The sequence below is a fragment of the Copadichromis virginalis genome, linkage group LG22 (genome assembly GCF_057382275.1).
Source record: "Copadichromis virginalis isolate Kocher_CV1m ecotype Utaka linkage group LG22, C_Virginalis_male_GT1.1, whole genome shotgun sequence".
In the NCBI taxonomy this organism is placed as follows: domain Eukaryota; kingdom Metazoa; phylum Chordata; class Actinopteri; order Cichliformes; family Cichlidae; genus Copadichromis; species Copadichromis virginalis.
In genome coordinates this window covers 3,155,619-3,174,382 of record NC_140638.1, presented here as the reverse complement: position 1 = coordinate 3,174,382, position 18,764 = coordinate 3,155,619, and the positions used below count along the sequence as shown (strand labels likewise).

General features: G+C 39.8%; 1 gene segment (V, D, J or C); it reads left to right on the top strand.

The window, feature by feature from the left end:
• The first annotated feature begins 1,201 nt into the window (after window positions 1-1,201).
• LOC146682409 (immunoglobulin gamma-1 heavy chain-like) lies at window positions 1,202-17,675 on the top strand. The segment is given in 4 exon segments: window positions 1,202-1,304; window positions 5,337-5,575; window positions 9,908-10,136; window positions 17,350-17,675. Coding segments are annotated over 4 exon segments (897 nt in total).
• The last annotated feature ends 1,089 nt before the right edge of the window (window positions 17,676-18,764 follow it).

The window sequence follows — 18,764 nt, the reverse complement described above, 5'->3', positions numbered from 1 at the left end:
GTGCGTTTTCCCCGGCGCTTCTTTGTTCTGCGCCTCGGATGAGCGGCCCGTCCTTTGTTGTTCTCCGCGCCGCGTAGAATCTCTGGCGGCCAGGAAGGGTCAGGTTTAAAAGTGTCCGAGATTAGATGTGCAACCTTGGCACCGATGTTTACAAGTGATCCGCTGTCGTATACTATAAGACTAGAGGATTTTGGGATGTAAACCAGAGCAAAAAATAAGTAAAAAACAAGAAAAGTGGATAGTCGGAGCGGAGCGGTCAGGAAGGCGTCTGGACGTGGCCGCGCCATCTTCAACTCTCAGGACTATAAACTCTCCCAGAGCACTGGAGCATGGTGCTGCTGATGCAAAGTGCCTCTCTATGGAAATGAACTGACTGACTTGGATCAGTCTGACGATGCTGTTTATCAGGAATGATTCAATCCATCGTAGTATTGAGCAGATATATCAGTTTGTTCTTCAGAATATTCTTATTCCAAAATATTTTCTATTATTTAAATGTTTTGTTTTATGGTTCATTGATGGATTCACATGTTTATCATAATATTTAGTAAGAATATATCTCGATTAATTAAAAATATGAATTAACGAGGTCACAGGTTCATGCTGTAGAGTAGCTGAGCTTAGTCTCAGAGAGTGAGGAGCTCAGACATGTGGAGGTACAGTCACTGCTCTTTGCTTCAAAGGACTTCTTATAAAACACAAACAGACACAATCAGTATCTTTTAAACGAGGCTGTTATCTCTGACAGCAATACCTATAACACCTCTTTCTGTAGCTATGATCACAACCATGTGACATGTAACAGCGGGGCAGATCAAGCATCGTTGTTCACTACTGTTGATGTTTTTTTAATCACGAATTACAAACAATTACACAACTGAATTCCAGCTTTATTCAAATGAATAAAATTAAGTAATAAAACCCATCATGATAGAATCTCTGTTATCATCACGGACACTTTAAGTTCAAGAACATGTACCTGGATAAAAGCTGCTGTTGGAGGTAAAATCCTCAGACTGAACTTGGGACCTTCACATTTCTAATTCTTACAGAATTTAATGAGCAGAAACAAACAACTGATTGTTTAGAATTTATGATTGTTCAGCACTTTTCTGCACCTTACTGAGTGCTTACATTTGAGTCTTTCATGCTACTCTGTATACAAATCTGTACATCTGTGTCCATAACAGAGAGAGCCAAAATGGGTATGTTTGATTTGCCTTCTGTGGCGGAGGTGTGGTCCTTGGCTCATCTGCAGGGGAGGAGTGGTACAGTGAGCTCAAGGGGGCGGTACCGGGAGGCAGGTGAGCCACAGGTAGTGGCGACTGACTGATGACGCTGTCTCTTTCTGTTTCTCTATATAGTGAAGACAGAGTCGAGCGGCGACGGGGAGAGCTGGACTGGAACAGACTGTGTTCCTTGAGTTCATAACTGTCAGTAAAACGCAATAATAGTGAGCACAATCATCGTGTGTGTTGTGTACTTTTACACCTTTCTAACAATCCTATTTATGTGAAGTTGGGATAAGGTTCCAAGAAACTTAAAACCTCTGTGAAGTGTGAGTGAGGTCAAAGGTCATGAAGCTCAAGTGTCAGCATTATAAGTTAGCTTTTTAGGAGTTTCACCATTTTTCTGTTGGTAACAGAACTCGTCATTACCTTCATCTACTCCAGGATCTGTTGTAAATCTGAGGGTGATGGAGACCAATAAACTTCTTTTGATGAAATAATACACACTATGTTTGTTGACTCCAGAAACACCAACAGTGACATCTGGAGGAGGTTCCCCACATGTTTTATTTTTTGGGGGTTTTTTGTAATGTGGGTTACACGTGTGGCATGCCACTATACTGTGGAGAACAACAGTCACTTATGGGGAAAAATGCTCGTCCCAAACGAGTTTAAAGGCATTTGAGTCTCAAAAAGTGGTTTTAGTGTCAGGGTTACAGTTAGGTTATAGTTAGGCATTCACTTTTGATGGTTAAGGTTATAGTAAGCAGTTAGGAAAAGCATTATGTCAATTAGATATCCTCACTAAGATATGAAAACCAGTGTATTTCTTTGAGTGTGTGTACTCAGTCAACTGTATCAGTCTCTGCACTTGAGAGAGGTTTTTGTATGATGGTTTTTCACTGTGTGAACACATACTGGCTGTTAATGTAGTGTTCACTCTGACAGTAATAAACTGCTGCATCTTCAGCCTGGACTCCACTGATGGTCAGAGTGAAGTCAGAGTTTGATCCACTGCCTGTAAAACGAGCTGGAATCCCTGATACTCGAGTGCTAACATAGGTAATGAGGAGTTTAGGAACTCCTCCATCTTTCTGTTGGTACCAGGCTAAATAGTAATTTGGCCAGCTATAATGAACATTCTGACTGGTCGTACACTTGATGCTCACAGATCCTCCCACAGCAGAGCTCACTGCTCCAGGCTGAGTCACTGTGATCTGTCCTCTGGACTCTGAGGACACAGAGACAAAAACATAAAGCAGCTTCATGGTTTTGTGGGCTTCATTTCAGAGGGACAGATGTTGATAGAGGAGAGGAGTTTGATTCTCTGGACTTTACCTGTGAAGCAGCAGCAGAGGAGAGTCCAGATGAGGACGCAGATCAAAGTCATGTTTTTGATGAGGAGGATTTCTGTGGCTTCTGTTGTGATGAAGGACAGCTGTCAGTCATCCAGTGTTCAACTCTCAGGACTATAAACTCTCCCAGAGCACTGGAGCATGGTGCTGCTGATGCAAAGTGCCTCTCTATGGAAATCATGGAAATGCCCTTGTCCATTATAAAAGGTTTACTCTGTGTTCAAGAATCAGTGATTTGGTATTCCTGTCTGCTGTAATTTCATCTTTTTTTTCCTCTTTCTCTTTTTAATTAATCCATTGAGTTATTCATAAACTCAACAATTTGTGTTTTGTTGATTATTTTACATTGTGCATCTTATGCTGAGCAAGCTTTGGTTGTGAGGATTGGGCAGGCTATTCTGTGACGTACTTAAAATCTGGTAATACAGATGGTAAATATTTGCACAAAGAAAAGTCATCATTTCTTCATCTTGCTCTGTACTACACTATAAAGATTACAGCATAAAAACATAAGCAGCACATCATCAGAACTTATACTGAATCTTTGCACCAGACCATGTGTGTTACTCATGGTCATTGATCAGTGGCTGTTCATTAATGGTCATGACAATTTGCATATTAATGATCAAGGAACTGACCTCCCAGCCCATTGTTCCTTCAGTGGGCTGGTTTCAGTCATTATGCAAATGCACTGTTTCTAAGGTTGGAGAAACCTGCAGTCAGCTGAGACTGAAGAAGTCACCTGGATGAGTGACGAAACGTTTCTCCCCCTGAAAACGCTGCGTCCAGATGAACAGAATCAACCTTGTGGGTTTTACTTACCTGGATGATTGAGCGTGCATCAAGACACCATGTGCGTTAGTGCCTAATTATGAATAATATTACTCAGATATTGATCAGTGACAAACACAAAAGGCTACAGTTTCAAATATTTTAGACTCTCTGACTGGTGAGAGTAAAATGCTGAACATTTGTCTCAATGCTAGATAGAAAGCACTCAGGCATAGGATTTAGTGTTTATACGAATGTCTGTGGATGAGGCATGTTTTATGAAGAGCTTTGTCTATGTTTATATGTCTGCTTGGGTCTTAGACTCCATCTCACCGCCCCCCCACACACACCCGTCTGGGGCTCTCCCCAGCTTGTTTCTAGGAGGGAGGCGGCTGTCCCTCCAGTGGTCCTGCTTGGGCTCTTGTGCTCTGGGGGGAATCTAGATGTCTGGGTCCTGGATGTCCTCCGTGCTTGCTCCATGTCCTGGGGGGCAGTGCTATGGCTCCCCACAATTACTATTAGATAGTTACATGGAGAAACCTTTTGGAAACAAGCGCACTCACGCACACAGGTGTGCACAGACACTCACCGTCTTCCTTGGATGCTGCCTCTAAGCATATCGTCTGCTGTCGGTCTTTTGTGCTGCTCAGTAGCATTCAGTCTTTATTATTTACTCTTACTTATGCTTATCTAGGTTGTTGCTGTGGTCTCCCTACTGTGTTGTTCTCTTTTTGCTTGTTTTCTTCTTTTTCTTCCAGCAGGTGATCTCATGGGTTTTCATTGTCTTTTCTCACTGTCCCTCTTCCCCTCTGTTTTTCTTTCCCTCTACTTTTCTTAAACTTCTCTTATCTGTCTTTCTCTTTACGATCCCCCGGTTATATATGTTCCAATTCTAATCATTTAAAAATAATAATAATAATAATAACAATGAAGATCAATCAAGTGGACCAGTATGGCACTGATTCACTTGAGAAAATAAATCTGTGGAGAATTTTTCTTGGCCTTCAGACAATAATTCTGATTGCTTCAGTGCCGAACGGGACAGGACAAAAAAATGTGATCGTCCAAAAGCTCATGGATTGAACTGTATTTAAACTAACATTGTATGATGGTATTTGAAGAAGTCACATCAGCTGAGTCATGGCTGCTGTGCAAACAGTGAATGATTTAGTTGAGTTTGTTTGTTTCAGAGTCAGAGAGCCGTGTCTCTCTACAGTCAGAGGTTTTTGTACGGCGCCTCAATGAGTTTGTATCACTGTGGTGGACTTTTGGTGGAGGAACCAGACTGAATGTTGGACGTAAGTTTATTCTGGTTTACTATCAAATACTGTCTTTTTATTAAAGTGCATTTAACAATTTCTCTTCTGATTTTAAGAGAAAAGCACGTAGCTTTACAATAAGTTTGATGCTGGAATTTTTTATCATCCTCTTGTGTCGTGGAGGATAATTCAGATCTGCTCTGTCAAAATATTATGTCTACATTTCAGTCAAATTAAACTGAAAAAAAATCTAACAATAACATAAAGAAGAAAAACTTTCAAGTATTGTTTGAAATTACTTTGAGTTTGTGTGAATTTTAAAAATTGTTTTAGATATACAGGAAGAGCATTTCGTTTCGCTGAATTAATTAATTTATTCTATTTATTTGTTTCCAGTTAATATTAATGTCAGTCATGTACAATATTGATGATTTTAAACTTGTTTTGTAAATGTTTCCACATCTGCTTCTTTTATTTCCAGTGTAGTTTGAACATATTTCAGCTCAAACTGTGTGATGATTCTCTCTGTGCTGATATGCATGAGAGGTTTCTTAAAGGGAAGTGAAACAATGTGTGAGTGAATGACTGGTGGAGCAGAAAAAACACCTGACAGAAACTTCTTAACGGAGAAAATCAGCTCTTACAGTAAAGGTGTCCCACTGTCTGTGGTTTGATTGACAGCTGTGTGCTCCCTGTGCTCTAAGCTGATTGGTGTCTCCTAGGTGATACCCGTCCCATCCTGACAGTGTTGCCCCCCTCCAGTGAGGAGCTACAGCAGGGGACTGCAACAATCACATGTCTGGCCAACAAGGGCTTCCCCTCAGACTGGAGTCTGTCCTGGAAGGTGGATGGCAGTGGCAGCATCAGCTGGGAGGAGAGCAGGAGCCCCGTGGTGCTGCAGAACGACGGCCTCTACAGCTGGAGCAGCACCCTGAGGCTCCCTGCAGACCGCTGGATGAAGGTGGGCTCTGTGACCTGTGAGGCCACCCAGGGCTGCCAGGCTCTGGTCTCAGAGCCACTGAGGAGAGACCAGTGTTCCCAGTCCTGACCTGACTCAACCTGATACTGGTTTAATGCTCTCATTCTCAACTCTGTAACTGTCTCTTCATCTTTCTTTTTTAAGAACAAATAAAGACTAAAACTGTTATTTTCTTTCTCATAATGACAACATTCATGTTTTAGGTAATAAAGATGTTTTGCAAAGTGAATTTTGGTTGAATCAGACATTTAATTTTATTCAAATCTACAAACCTGCACTTGATGAATATATGTTTCATTTAGAAGAATTCAGACCAACTCTGCACTCCAACATGATGTCTTTATTTTACACTGGTAAAATAAAACACAGGCTGAAAGAACCATTAAGGAGATCTGCATTTTGGCAAAAGCTGAAAAAGGAGTTTTAAAGTTGTTCAGGTTATTTTTATGTTTATTTAAATGTGTGTGGTAGGTTGTTGGTGGTGTTGCTCACCTGTACCAGACAGACTGGTTCATGAAGCAATGCTGGGACCTGGTTGCCATGGAAACAGTCTCACCAGACTACAAAGCAAGTCTAAAGAAGAAAGAGTCTTTAGTGTCTCTAATGAGCTGTTTGTTCTGAGGAGAACTCACAGACAGGAGAGTCAACGAATACAAGGAGTGATTAGAAAGAATCTGAAGAACAAAGTTTTAATTTCACTGACGAACACGGAGAAGATTAAATGAATGATGACATGAACAAACTATGAAAAAACACCTTCGGTTCAATAACAGCTTTTTCACTCATGTTCATGTTTGATGATATGTTTACACTTAAATTCACAGGTGTGTTGTTTTTATTTTGAGCCTCACTGATCAGGAACATTTTCAGCTTTTTGGATTCAGATTATTTTATCTTGATATAGATTCAGTGTTTGCTCTAAGGTCAAAGGTCATGAACAAGACTTATCCTGGTATCTGTTAATGGCCCACGTTTGTTCTTTAGTTAAATATATATTTGAAAGTTGAACACAACATACATGCGATGTAGGACACAAAATTGTGATGAATCACTTCATTTTGTGTGTGTGTGTGTGTGTGTGTGTGTGTGTGTGTGTGTGTGTGTGTGTGTGTGTCCTCAGTGAACTGTATCAGTCTCTGCAGTATCTTCCAGCTGCAGCAGTCACTTCAGTTTCTGTTCAGTCTGACTGAGGGAGGTTTTTGTACGACTGTTTTTCACTGTGTGAACACATATGGGCTGTGGTAACTCTGACAGTAATAAACTGCTGCATCTCCAGCCTGGACTCCACTGATGGTCAGAGTGAAGTCAGAGTTTGATCCACTGCCTGTAAAACGAGCTGGAATCCCTGATTGTCGAGTGCTAGCATACTTAATGAGCAGTTTAGGAACTCCTCCATCTTTCTGTTGGTACCAGGCTAAACGCTGATAGTTGCTATGAACATAAACATCCTGACTGGTCGTACACTTGATGCTCACAGTTCCTCCCACAGCAGAGCTCACTGCTCCAGGCTGAGTCACTGTGATCTGTCCTCTGGACTCTGAGGACACAGAGACAAAAACATAAAGCAGCTTCATGGTTTTGTGGGCTTCATTTCAGAGGGACAGATGTTGATAGAGGAGAGGAGTTTGATTCTCTGGACTTTACCTGTGAAGCAGCAGCAGAGGAGAGTCCAGATGAGGACGCAGATCAAAGTCATGTTTTTGATGAGGAGGATTTCTGTGGCTTCTGTTGTGATGAAGGACAGCTGTCAGTCATCCAGTGTTCAACTCTCAGGACTATAAACTCTCCCAGAGCACTGGAGCATGGTGCTGCTGATGCAAAGTGCCTCTCTATGGAAATGAACTGACTGACTCACACAGGGACTTGGATCTATCACCTCACATGTTATTGAATATAAGTATTTTTTGAAGAATGGTTTGGGGTTGAACTTAACTTAACCTGGACAGATTTGTGCCCAGTGAAATGAAAGTCCTTTGCACCATTTAATCACATTTAAATCGTCTGTCTGGACTAGTGATGTGCGAATCATGAACGAATCGTTCAATACTCGAGAATCACTTTACTGCCTCGTGAATCATGATTCACAACCCCAACTGACTCACTGACTCATCCCTGTTGCTGTTTGCAAACTAATTTCATTAGTAGAAATATATCTAGCTTATAATTAAAATTGTGGGAAAAAAACAACAGCCAGTTATGGTTTAGGGCCCGGATGGCTTAGGGATAGAAGCTCCTCTTGAGTCTCTCTGGCCTTGCCTGGATGATGCAGAACCTTCTTCCAGATTGCAGAAGTTGGAACAGTTTGTTGCCAGGATGGGACGGGTCCTTCAGTATCTGTGCTGCTCTAGTCTGGCATCTCCATGTGTAGGTGTCCTGAAGCGGGGGGAGAGCAATCCTGCAGCAGCGTTCTGCTGTACGGATCACTCTCTGGAGAGCTTTTTGGTCCTTAACACAGCTGTTCCCAAACCAGGATGTGATGTTCTGTGTGAGGATGCTCTCCATAGCTATTTGACACATTTGAGGAAAATACTAATAAAATAAAATAAAAATAAATAAAATAAATGTTCCCTTTAGAAATCTTAATTTTTTTTGCTCTTTTTTGCTCTATAAAAATAGTTGTTTTTCTTTTCCAGTCACTCATCTTAGCAGTAGGATTTACATGAAAAGAGAAACAAATTAAGTTTGAGTGAAAATGTACATTTTTTGCACTCTTTGGGCAACTGACTCAGTGACTCAAAAAACCCGATTCATTTTGGTGAGTGACTCATTCAAGCTCGATTCAGTAAAAAGAATCAAACTTACCATCACTAGTCTGGACTCTTGGGGTAACTCTTGACTCTGCATTGATTTAGTTTAAAATCTCAAATCTCTCGTTCTGTCTTGTTTCTTCCCTTAAATTGCTAAGTTAAGGACCGTTATGTCATCCTCTGAACTGGAAATTGTTATTCATTTATTTCATCACTGTAATTAATTGTTCACTTCTGTAAGAATAAAGTCGCTCCAATGTCCACAGTGTTGTTCATCCAGCTGCACTGGCTCCCTGTTGAACTCAGAATCAGACTCTTGAAGTGGACTCTGTCTTCATGAGTTCTTCCTGGGCAAGCAGCAGCTTACATCATTAAACTGTTTCAGCCATACAGCCACAGCAGGTCCCTGAGCTCTTGTGATCAGGGTCTGCTTACTGTACATCGTACGAGGCTGAAAACTAAAGGAGACAGAGCTTTTACCACAGTGACCCCAGACTCTGGAACTCTCTCCCTCTGAGATCTGTGGACGCAGACGCAACCAAATGTCATGTTATTAGACTTGAATTTAGTAAACTTTGTTCTTTAATGCTCTGTTATTTTGTTGTGAAGCACTTTGTGAGCCTTGTCTTGAAAGGTGCCACATAAATAAAATCTGACTTACTTTTGTCATATGGTTGATCGATGGATCAGATTTTATTTTTTACAATATTGCACGTGTTAACATTTTTTATACGTAGGATTAAAATTAGTAAACAATATGGAAAAATTAAAATAAAGGCTGTGTAATTTTACTAAAGAATGATTCATCAGCTGTCAGAATTACACAGGGAGTGAATGATTTGTTGAGTTTGTTTGTTTCAGAGTCAGAGAGCCGTGTCTCTCTACAGTCAGAGGTTTTTCTACAGCGACTCAGTGAGTTTGTATCACTGTGGTGGACTTTTGGTGGAGGAACCAGACTGGATGTTGGATGCAAGTTTATACCTTTTGTTTGCTTCAATTGTTGACTGTTGGGTGAGAGAAAAACATCAAAACTTTATTTTGTTGTTTTTCCTGATATATCAAGGAGGCTGACAGAAATTTGCGTCTAAATTTATGTTTGAAATTTTTACCTACTTCCTGTCAATAAAACAGTTCCTTCAATGATTTTTTCTCAATGTTCTTCATAGTAAGTTGTGGATAAACACAACTTTACTTGAATAAAAATTCTTCAAATAAAATTAAACAGACTAAACTTAAAGACATATTCAGATTAAAGTTAAATGTATAGTAAATATCTCTGTTTATCAAGTATATAGTTTTAGTGATTAATTATTTTTCTAAACTCATGTAACACTTAAAATCATGTGTGTGTTGCATTTTTGTGACTTTGACACTGGTTTGTAAAATGTTGCACTTATTGCTTCTGTATGTGGTTTGGACATATTTCTGTGCTGAGAGGTTTCTTAAAGGGAAGTGAAACAATGTGTGAGTGACTGTTGGAGCAGAAAAACATCTGACAGAAACTACCTGTTACCCGTTCTCTAAGCTGATTGGTGTCTCCTAGGTGATGTCTGTCCCACCCTGACAGTGCTCGAGTAAGGAGCTGGAGCAGGGGAATGCCACACTCACATGTCTGGCCAACAAGGGCTTCTCCTCAGGCTGGAGTCTGTCCTGGATCGTTGACGGCCGCAGATGCAGCGGCATTGGTTGGGAAGTGAGCAGGAGCCCCGGGGCGCTGCAGACAGACAGGCTCTACAGCTGGAGCAGCACCCTGATGCTGCCTGCAGACCAGTGGGAGAAGGTGGGCTCTGTGACCTGTGAGGCCACGAGGGGCTCCGATACTCCACTCTCAACTTTCCCACATTCCCAAATAACATGCATAAATGTCCCTGGATCTGAGCTACATTTCCAGCATATATTATTGGGACTGATTCCCATTCTATAAAGTTTAGAAGGACTGAAGTACCATGCATCTATTAATTTGTACTGAGTAAATTTACCCCTGGCCTCTCTTATATATTTATCAGAGAATGACAAAATTCTACACCAATCTTCTTTACAAATTACACGACTGAAATATCTCTGCCGCGCTCACGCTCACAGGTGCTCACACACACAAACTACACCCTTTTTGGCTCCTACCTCAAAGCACACTGTGCGCTGTCGATCTTACGTGCTGCACAATAATGTTTAATATTTAGTACTTACTGTTATATTCCCATAGATCATCGCGATGATGTTGTTTATTATATAGCTCTCTCTTTTTGTGCTTGTTTTCTCTTTTTTCTCTCTCAACAGGTGATCCAGGTGATTGATAGATGTATTTTGTCTGTTTTGTTGGTTTTTGTTTTTTGCCCTTTATCACCGTTCCTCTTCCCCGCTGTTTTTCTTTCCCTACCTCTCTCTTTCTCCCTTTTCTTTCCCCCAGTCATGTCTGTCCCGTGTGCAGCAAGTGAAAATAAAATAAAATAAATAATAAAAACAAAGGTCAATCAAATGGACCAATACTGTAAGGCTGGGATGGTCCATTTGGTAAAGTAAATCTGTTGGGCATCTTTCTTTGCCTTTAGACAATAATTCTGATGGCAAAAGAATCAAACGGGACAGGTGCAAAAAAAATATATATATATATCTCTGCCATATAGTCCTCAAGTTTTCACATATCTCTGTTTTTAGATTGTTAGACATAAACACATAAGCATAATATCCTCTAATTTGGGGTTTAATAATATTCATAAATAATTCATACCTGAAGGTACATGCTTAAAATTGAATGCAGTAATGGATCTAGAGTGACATGATGCTGATAGTGGCGTGCCTTCCAATTTGTACCAATTTATCTTGTAACCTGACAACCTTGAAAATGACTCAACGCATGCGAGTAGCACTGGTAGAGACTGGATGGGATCCGTTAATACTGCTAAGATGTCGTCAGCATATAGAAATAACTTGTGCTCCATACCCCCTGCGTGAATACCTCTGATACCCCTGTTAGCTCGAATAGCTAAGGCCAGTGGTTCCAGAAATATCATGAAGAGCAGCGGGGACAAAGAACACCCCTGCTGGGTCCTGCGAGTGAGATGGAAAAACTCTGACACCAATCCATTTGTCAAAACTGCTGCCCTTGGACTTGAATATACAGTTTTGACCCAGTTACAAAATCCAGGCCCAAACCTAAACCTTGCAAGGGTTGTCATAAGGAAGCCCCGTTCTACCCGGTCAAAAGCCTTCTCGACATCAAGCGAGAAGGCCGCAACCGGGGCTAGCTTGAAATAATAATAGAAGTCTTGTAATGTTATCACCTGAAGACCTATTCTTAATAAAACCAACCTGATCAGCGTTGATGATATCTGGTAATATTTGATCTAAGTGGAAGGCCAAAACCTTTGTCAAAATTTTGCAATCAACTCCTAAAAGGCTTACTGGCTGGTAATTTGCTGGGTCTGATACAAGGGCGTAGATTTGGCATGGACGGAAGGGACATGTCCCCACCAATATCCAGCGATTATTGAATTGTCCCCACCAATAATTTGATCTCTTCGAGTAAAGAAAAACAAACCCGATAGAAAGAATGTAATGTTGTTACGTATGTTGCTAAATAGACTTTGATGAACAGGTATTACAAAGGGGTTATATATAAAATGAAAAAAATACCTGTTTCTCAAGTATATTTGTAACTGTGTTATTTTACTTACATTATAATGAATCAGCTTCCTTTTGTCCACTTAAATTATGTTTACAGAACTATTTTTGCATTTACTGCAATTTCAGCATCTTGGCCAGATTACTCTTAAAAGAGACATTTTTAAAGTCAACAAGAATTTTTTGAACTGCATAAATAAAGGATACATAAAAGTCACTGCCAAAAACTGAATGCAGCTTCTACCTTGTTACAGGAATGTTGTTTGTTGCTAAAGATGACTTGATATCATTCATGAGGGATACATTTGACTTATGTTTCACATATTATAGACCAACAAGTTATTTATAGCAGTTTAAATACAAGCAATCACTTTTTGGCAAATACCAGAAGTCAGTTTTTGGCAGACAGTTACTTCTAGACACAACACCGGGTCCTCAGGTGGACGCAGTCTTTGAATTTGGACACCCCCGGCCTGTTTCCAGACAGACAATAATAGTGGTGACATTTAACTTTAACGAGAGGAGAAGGCATGTGTTTGGCTCCTTCACATAGTGGACATTGAGTTGTTGTGTGGGGAACCAGTAGTCCATGTCTGTTGCTGTAACAGTAGTTCATGTTTAGAAAATCCCAGCTCACTGATTTGATCGGGGCAACAGTGCCTAAAACGTTGCGTTATTTTGCTGAGAGATCTTTTACTTTGTGATAATCTTAGATGAGTAGTTTTATGGACAAAAACCAGCAGGTCATTCAGTGTTCCCTTAGTGCTGTTGTGGAAGTTTCCCATTAAATAAAGCCTGCAGACGAGCGGTGAGCGGTAGCTAACATTCTATAATCCAAACACACAAAGAACAGACAACCAAGTTTGATGAAGTCCCTGCATGACCGCGGGGCAGACGGTCAGCAGAGTCTCCCTGAGCCCAGCATGGCTCTCAGTTAAATACCTTCTCCAGGAACAAAAGGCAGTACACAGCTGTTTCGCACCTTAAGGTTCACACTCCCTTGCTGCCTCCCAAAGAGACAAAAGATTCTTCCTGTGGAGTGTCTGCTTCCCCTAACTTCCTTACTAGACCCCCACCATTTGTCTTACTGTATGAGTGTGAGACTTGTTAAAATCTAGTGGCGCCAAGGCATCATACAATAAAATAATGTGATTAATACATAAGTAAAAGAAATTCCTATACAGTGCTAATGTATAAGAGACGTTATATGGCTGAAATAACTAAAGTCTAAAATACTTAGTCATTTGTCTAATAGTAATTTAACATTATATAATTCACATATAAAACTATGAATTGTAATTTTAAATGGTTTAAAAGCATGCAGAATAGGATATGTAGGCAAGTATATTTCTCCTTTTTTTATGAAGAAGCAAAGACAAAAAGGAGAAAAAAAGAAACGGGGCAGAGTTCGGTGGTTGAATTATTCGTCCCCACCAATGCCAAAACCAAAACTCCGCCCTTGCTCTGATATATCCCTATCCTTTTTAGGAATAAGGGAGATTAGTGCATCATTAAATGTACTCGGTAAGGAGCTTATTTTTAGTGCCTCAAGGTCAACTTTATGCAAGACTGGAGCTAAAATATCAATATATTTCTTATAGTACTCAATCGGGAAGCCATCCAAGCCTGGCGATTTTCCATTTTTCATTGATGAGATGGCAGCTCTGACCTCTTCTTCAGTTATAGGCACATCCAGTCTTGTTCTTTGTTCATTTTGTTATCTTTTTGTTCAAATACTAAGAAATGACAAAAGAAGATTATTTCATGGAAGAAGATACATCTATCCTGTGTCCCTTGGAATATTCCACACTGTTCTGTAGATACTGCTGCTTATGTGCTGTTCTTCTTCCTCCTCTGCCTTTATCTTCAGTGAACTGTATCAGTCTCTGCAGTATCTTCCAGCTGCAGCAGTCACTTCAGTTTCTGTTCAGTCTGACTGAGGGAGGTTTTTGTACGACTGTTTTTCACTGTGTGAACACCCACTGACTGTTAGGATAGTGCTGACTCTGACAGTAATAAACTGCTGCATCTTCAGCCTGGACTCCACTGATGGTCAGAGTGAAGTCAGAGTTTGATCCACTGCCTTTAAAACGAGCTGGAATCCCTGAATATCGAGTGCTAGCACGATAAATGAGCAGTTTAGGAACTCCTCCATCTTTCTGTTGGTACCAGGATAAAAAGTCGTTGTTATAAACATCCTGACTGGTCGTGCACTTGATGCTCACAGTTCCTCCCACAGCAGAGCTCACTGCTCCAGGCTGAGTCACTGTGATCTGTCCTCTGGACTCTGAGGACACAGAGACAAAAACATAAAGCAGCTTCATGGTTTTGTGGGCTTCATTTCAGAGGGACAGATGTTGATAGAGGAGAGGAGTTTGATTCTCTGGACTTTACCTGTGAAGCAGCAGCAGAGGAGAGTCCAGATGAGGACGCAGATCAAAGTCATGTTTTTGATGAGGAGGATTTCTGTGGCTTCTGTTGTGATGAAGGACAGCTGTCAGTCATCCAGTGTTCAACTCTCAGGACTATAAACTCTCCCAGAGCACTGGAGCATGGTGCTGCTGATGCAAAGTGCCTCTCTATGGAAATCATCTGACTGACACAATGAAATCCTTCGTGCTTTTTCTGTCTGAATTAATGATGTCTTTTCTGTTTTTGCTTAGTTTCCTATTAATTGATATTAAAAATTACTCAAAATTTAATTTGCAGTTTATGGATTACAGTTACAGTTAATGTGTAACCTGCCCCTTACCCTGGGACAGCTGGGTAAAGCTCCAGCCTCTCCAGAATCCTGTCAGATAAGATCACAGATTGAAATAGAAAGTGTGGCATCATCAATATTTTTATAACTTTCATTTGATGCTTTTTTTATATATAAATTTGTTGGCCCAAAAGCTAATTTAGGAAATTATATCGGTGACTCATAACTGAATGATCAGTCATTCAGTGTTTAACAGAACGGCTTATTCATTTATTAATGTCAATAGTAAATGATCGACTGTAATGAATATTATCCGTAGTGTCCATCTTAACACAAGGTCACTCTTCTGAAAAGAAAAACAAATTATCATCAAGAGAACTAAAACCATGAATAACAATAATCAAGAAATATAAATTAAACACAGAACACTTGGTCACAGACCAATGAAAGCTATTTTGATTGAAAACATAAATTATGTTAATTTATAATGACGCAGAGTTGGTAAAAGAGGAAGAATTTATAGATTATCTGGGATGAAGAATAGTTGAGTTCTTTAAAATAAATAACACAAAAACATCTGCCTTCATTGAATGAAAGCATTGAATTAATACAAATATTTATATTTTTATTGAGATTCATAAAAAGCTTTATTACTTAAAGAAGTACAACAAATCAGACTGCTTATGTAATGGAGTTATTTCTAGGAAAACGTCTGTCAGAAGATTGATCCACAGAGGGAGAAATAGCCATATGCTATGAGATGATGAATTAATGACGTTTCAAGCAAATGCTTAAATTTACAACACGTGTTCTTTGGTCAGAGTGGCAACCCAGGTAACTGTTGGTATGACAATATATATTATAATGAGGTTGTTATTACACATTATGTTGAAAACAGCAAAGCTTTTGGAGAATTTCACCAGCCATTTGTACAGTACTGCACTTAAAACAACACAGAAGAGCTACTGATTGAATGTGTTAACTACAATTTCAAATGGAAACAGAGGATAGCTGGATTCTGAAATAAACACTGGATGCTGGGAAATGGTGCAAAGTAATTGAACGACTGTCTACTACAAACCATTTCATGGGGAAACAAGATTATCTTTGTAATTCATCTTGGAATAATGAGGAAACAAAGTATTTTGAGTTCAAGAGGTGAGCTTGCATGTATCAGCATGAGGTCCAGGAAATCATCAATCAGCTGACAAACTAAATCAAACATAGAGAAAAAAAACTTTATTACTGTCAAGTTACACTCAAGAACTGGAAGACTGGATTAGACTTTGCCAGTAAAACATTTAAAAGGTCAAAAACAGTTAAAAGATGAATTTTTTTCAGCATGACTGGAAGAGAAAATTAAAAGGAGAAAAACTGATCTGATGCAAATCACAACATCTGTCAAAGATGGTGGAGACAAAGTTATGGCACTGATGGTTTTGGCTGTAAGTGTAGCTGGGCCACTGGTATTTACTGATAATGTTACTGCTGATAGAGGTAGCATGTCACAATCTGGGAGGCAGATCGTCTGGAGGAGGATTTGGACCCAAACGCAAGCACGGACGACAGCGTAGCTGTGAGCAAGTTTATTAACAATGAAAGGCATTTTCCAGTGACATTTGTTCACGCCATACCCGTTCCTGTTATGTGCTTCGCTTACGTTAAATAAAACTCACTCCCTGAATCTGAGTCTGCGTTTGGGTCCTTCCAATAAAACCCGCAGCTGTGACAGGGAGCTTTTGTAGTGATGTATCTTAACAACTATAAAATGTAAATTCTCAAATTATAATTTTGGAACTTTATTTTATTGTGTTTATTTTATTTTAAAATTATACTATTAATATGTTATAAAGCTATGATAAAAACAATTCATATGGTTGAGTTTGTTTGTCTCAGAGTCAGAGAGCCGTGTCTCTCTACAGTCAGAGGTTTTTGTACGGCGCCTCAATGAGTTTGTATCACTGTGGTGGACTTTTGGTGGAGGAACCAGACTGCAAGTTGGACGTAAGTTTATTCTGGTTTACTATCAAATACTGTCTTTTTATTAAAGTGCATTTAACAATTTCTCTTCTGATTTTAAGAGAAAAGCACGTAGCTTTACAATAAGTTTGATGCTGGAATTTTTTATCATCCTCTTGTGTCGTGGAGGATAATTCAGATCTGCTCTGTCAAAATATTATGTCTACATTTCAGTCAAATTAAACTGAAAAAAAATCTAACAATAACATAAAGAAGAAAAACTTTCAAGTATTGTTTGAAATTACTTTGAGTTTGTGTGAATTTTAAAAATTGTTTTAGATATACAGGAAGAGCATTTCGTTTCGCTGAATTAATTAATTTATTCTATTTATTTGTTTCCAGTTAATATTAATGTCAGTCATGTACAATATTGATGATTTTAAACTTGTTTTGTAAATGTTTCCACATCTGCTTCTTTTATTTCCAGTGTAGTTTGAACATATTTCAGCTCAAACTGTGTGATGATTCTCTCTGTGCTGATATGCATGAGAGGTTTCTTAAAGGGAAGTGAAACAATGTGTGAGTGAATGACTGGTGGAGCAGAAAAAACACCTGACAGAAACTTCTTAACGGAGAAAATCAGCTCTTACAGTAAAGGTGTCCCACTGTCTGTGGTTTGATTGACAGCTGTGTGCTCCCTGTGCTCTAAGCTAATTGGTGTCTCCTAGGTGATACCCGTCCTGTCCTGACAGTGTTGCCCCCCTCCAGTGAGGAGCTACAGCAGGGGACTGCAACAATCACATGTCTGGCCAACAAGGGCTTCCCCTCAGACTGGAGTCTGTCCTGGAAGGTGGATGGCAGTGGCAGCATCAGCTGGGAGGAGAGCAGGAGCCCCGTGGTGCTGCAGAACGACGGCCTCTACAGCTGGAGCAGCACCCTGAGGCTCCCTGCAGACCGCTGGATGAAGGTGGGCTCTGTGACCTGTGAGGCCACCCAGGGCTGCCAGGCTCTGGTCTCAGAGCCACTGAGGAGAGACCAGTGTCCCCAGTCCTGACCTGACTCAACCTGATACTGGTTTAATGCTCTCATTCTCAACTCTGTAACTGTCTCTCCATCTTTCTTTTTTAAGAACAAATAAAGACTAAAACTGTTATTTTCTTTCTCATAATGACAACATTCATGTTTTAGGTAATAAAGATGTTTTGCAAAGTGAATTTTGGTTGAATCAGACATTTAATTTTATTCAAATCTACAAACCTGCACTTGATGAATATATGTTTCATTTAGAAGAATTCAGACCAACTCTGCACTCCAACATGATGTCTTTATTTTACACTGGTAAAATAAAACACAGGCTGAAAGAACCACTAAGGAGATCTGCATTTTGGCAAAAGCTGAAAAAGGAGTTTTAAAGTTGTTCAGGTTATTTTTATGTTTATTTAAATGTGTGTGGTAGGTTGTTGGTGGTGTTGCTCACCTGTACCAGACAGACTGGTTCATGAAGCAATGCTGGGACCTGGTTGCCATGGAAACAGTCTCACCAGACTACAAAGCAAGTCTAAAGAAGAAAGAGTCTTTAGTGTCTCTAATGAGCTGTTTGTTCTGAGGAGAACTCACAGACAGGAGAGTCAACGAATACAAGGAGTGATTAGAAAGAATCTGAAGAACAAAGTTTTAATTTCACTGACGAACACGGAGAAGATTAAATGAATGATGACATGAACAAACTATGAAAAAACACCTTCGGTTCAATAACAGCTTTTTCACTCATGTTCATGTTTGATGATATGTTTACACTTAAATTCACAGGTGTGTTGTTTTTATTTTGAGCCTCACTGATCAGGAACATTTTCAGCTTTTTGGATTCAGATTATTTTATCTTGATATAGATTCAGTGTTTGCTCTAAGGTCAAAGGTCATGAACAAGACTTATCCTGGTATCTGTTAATCCTTTAGAACCGGTAGGAGCGGACACGCTCCATTTTGCGTAACTATTTTTAAATCCCGGTAGCTCTGCAACCACGTGAGCTAGCGCAATAATTTTTTTTGCATATGAAACCGGAGGAGTTGTACTTACATCTGATGTCATCAGCTTGTCCTCAGTCACAGTTTCCTTCCACATACAGCTTTGCAAAAACTGCAT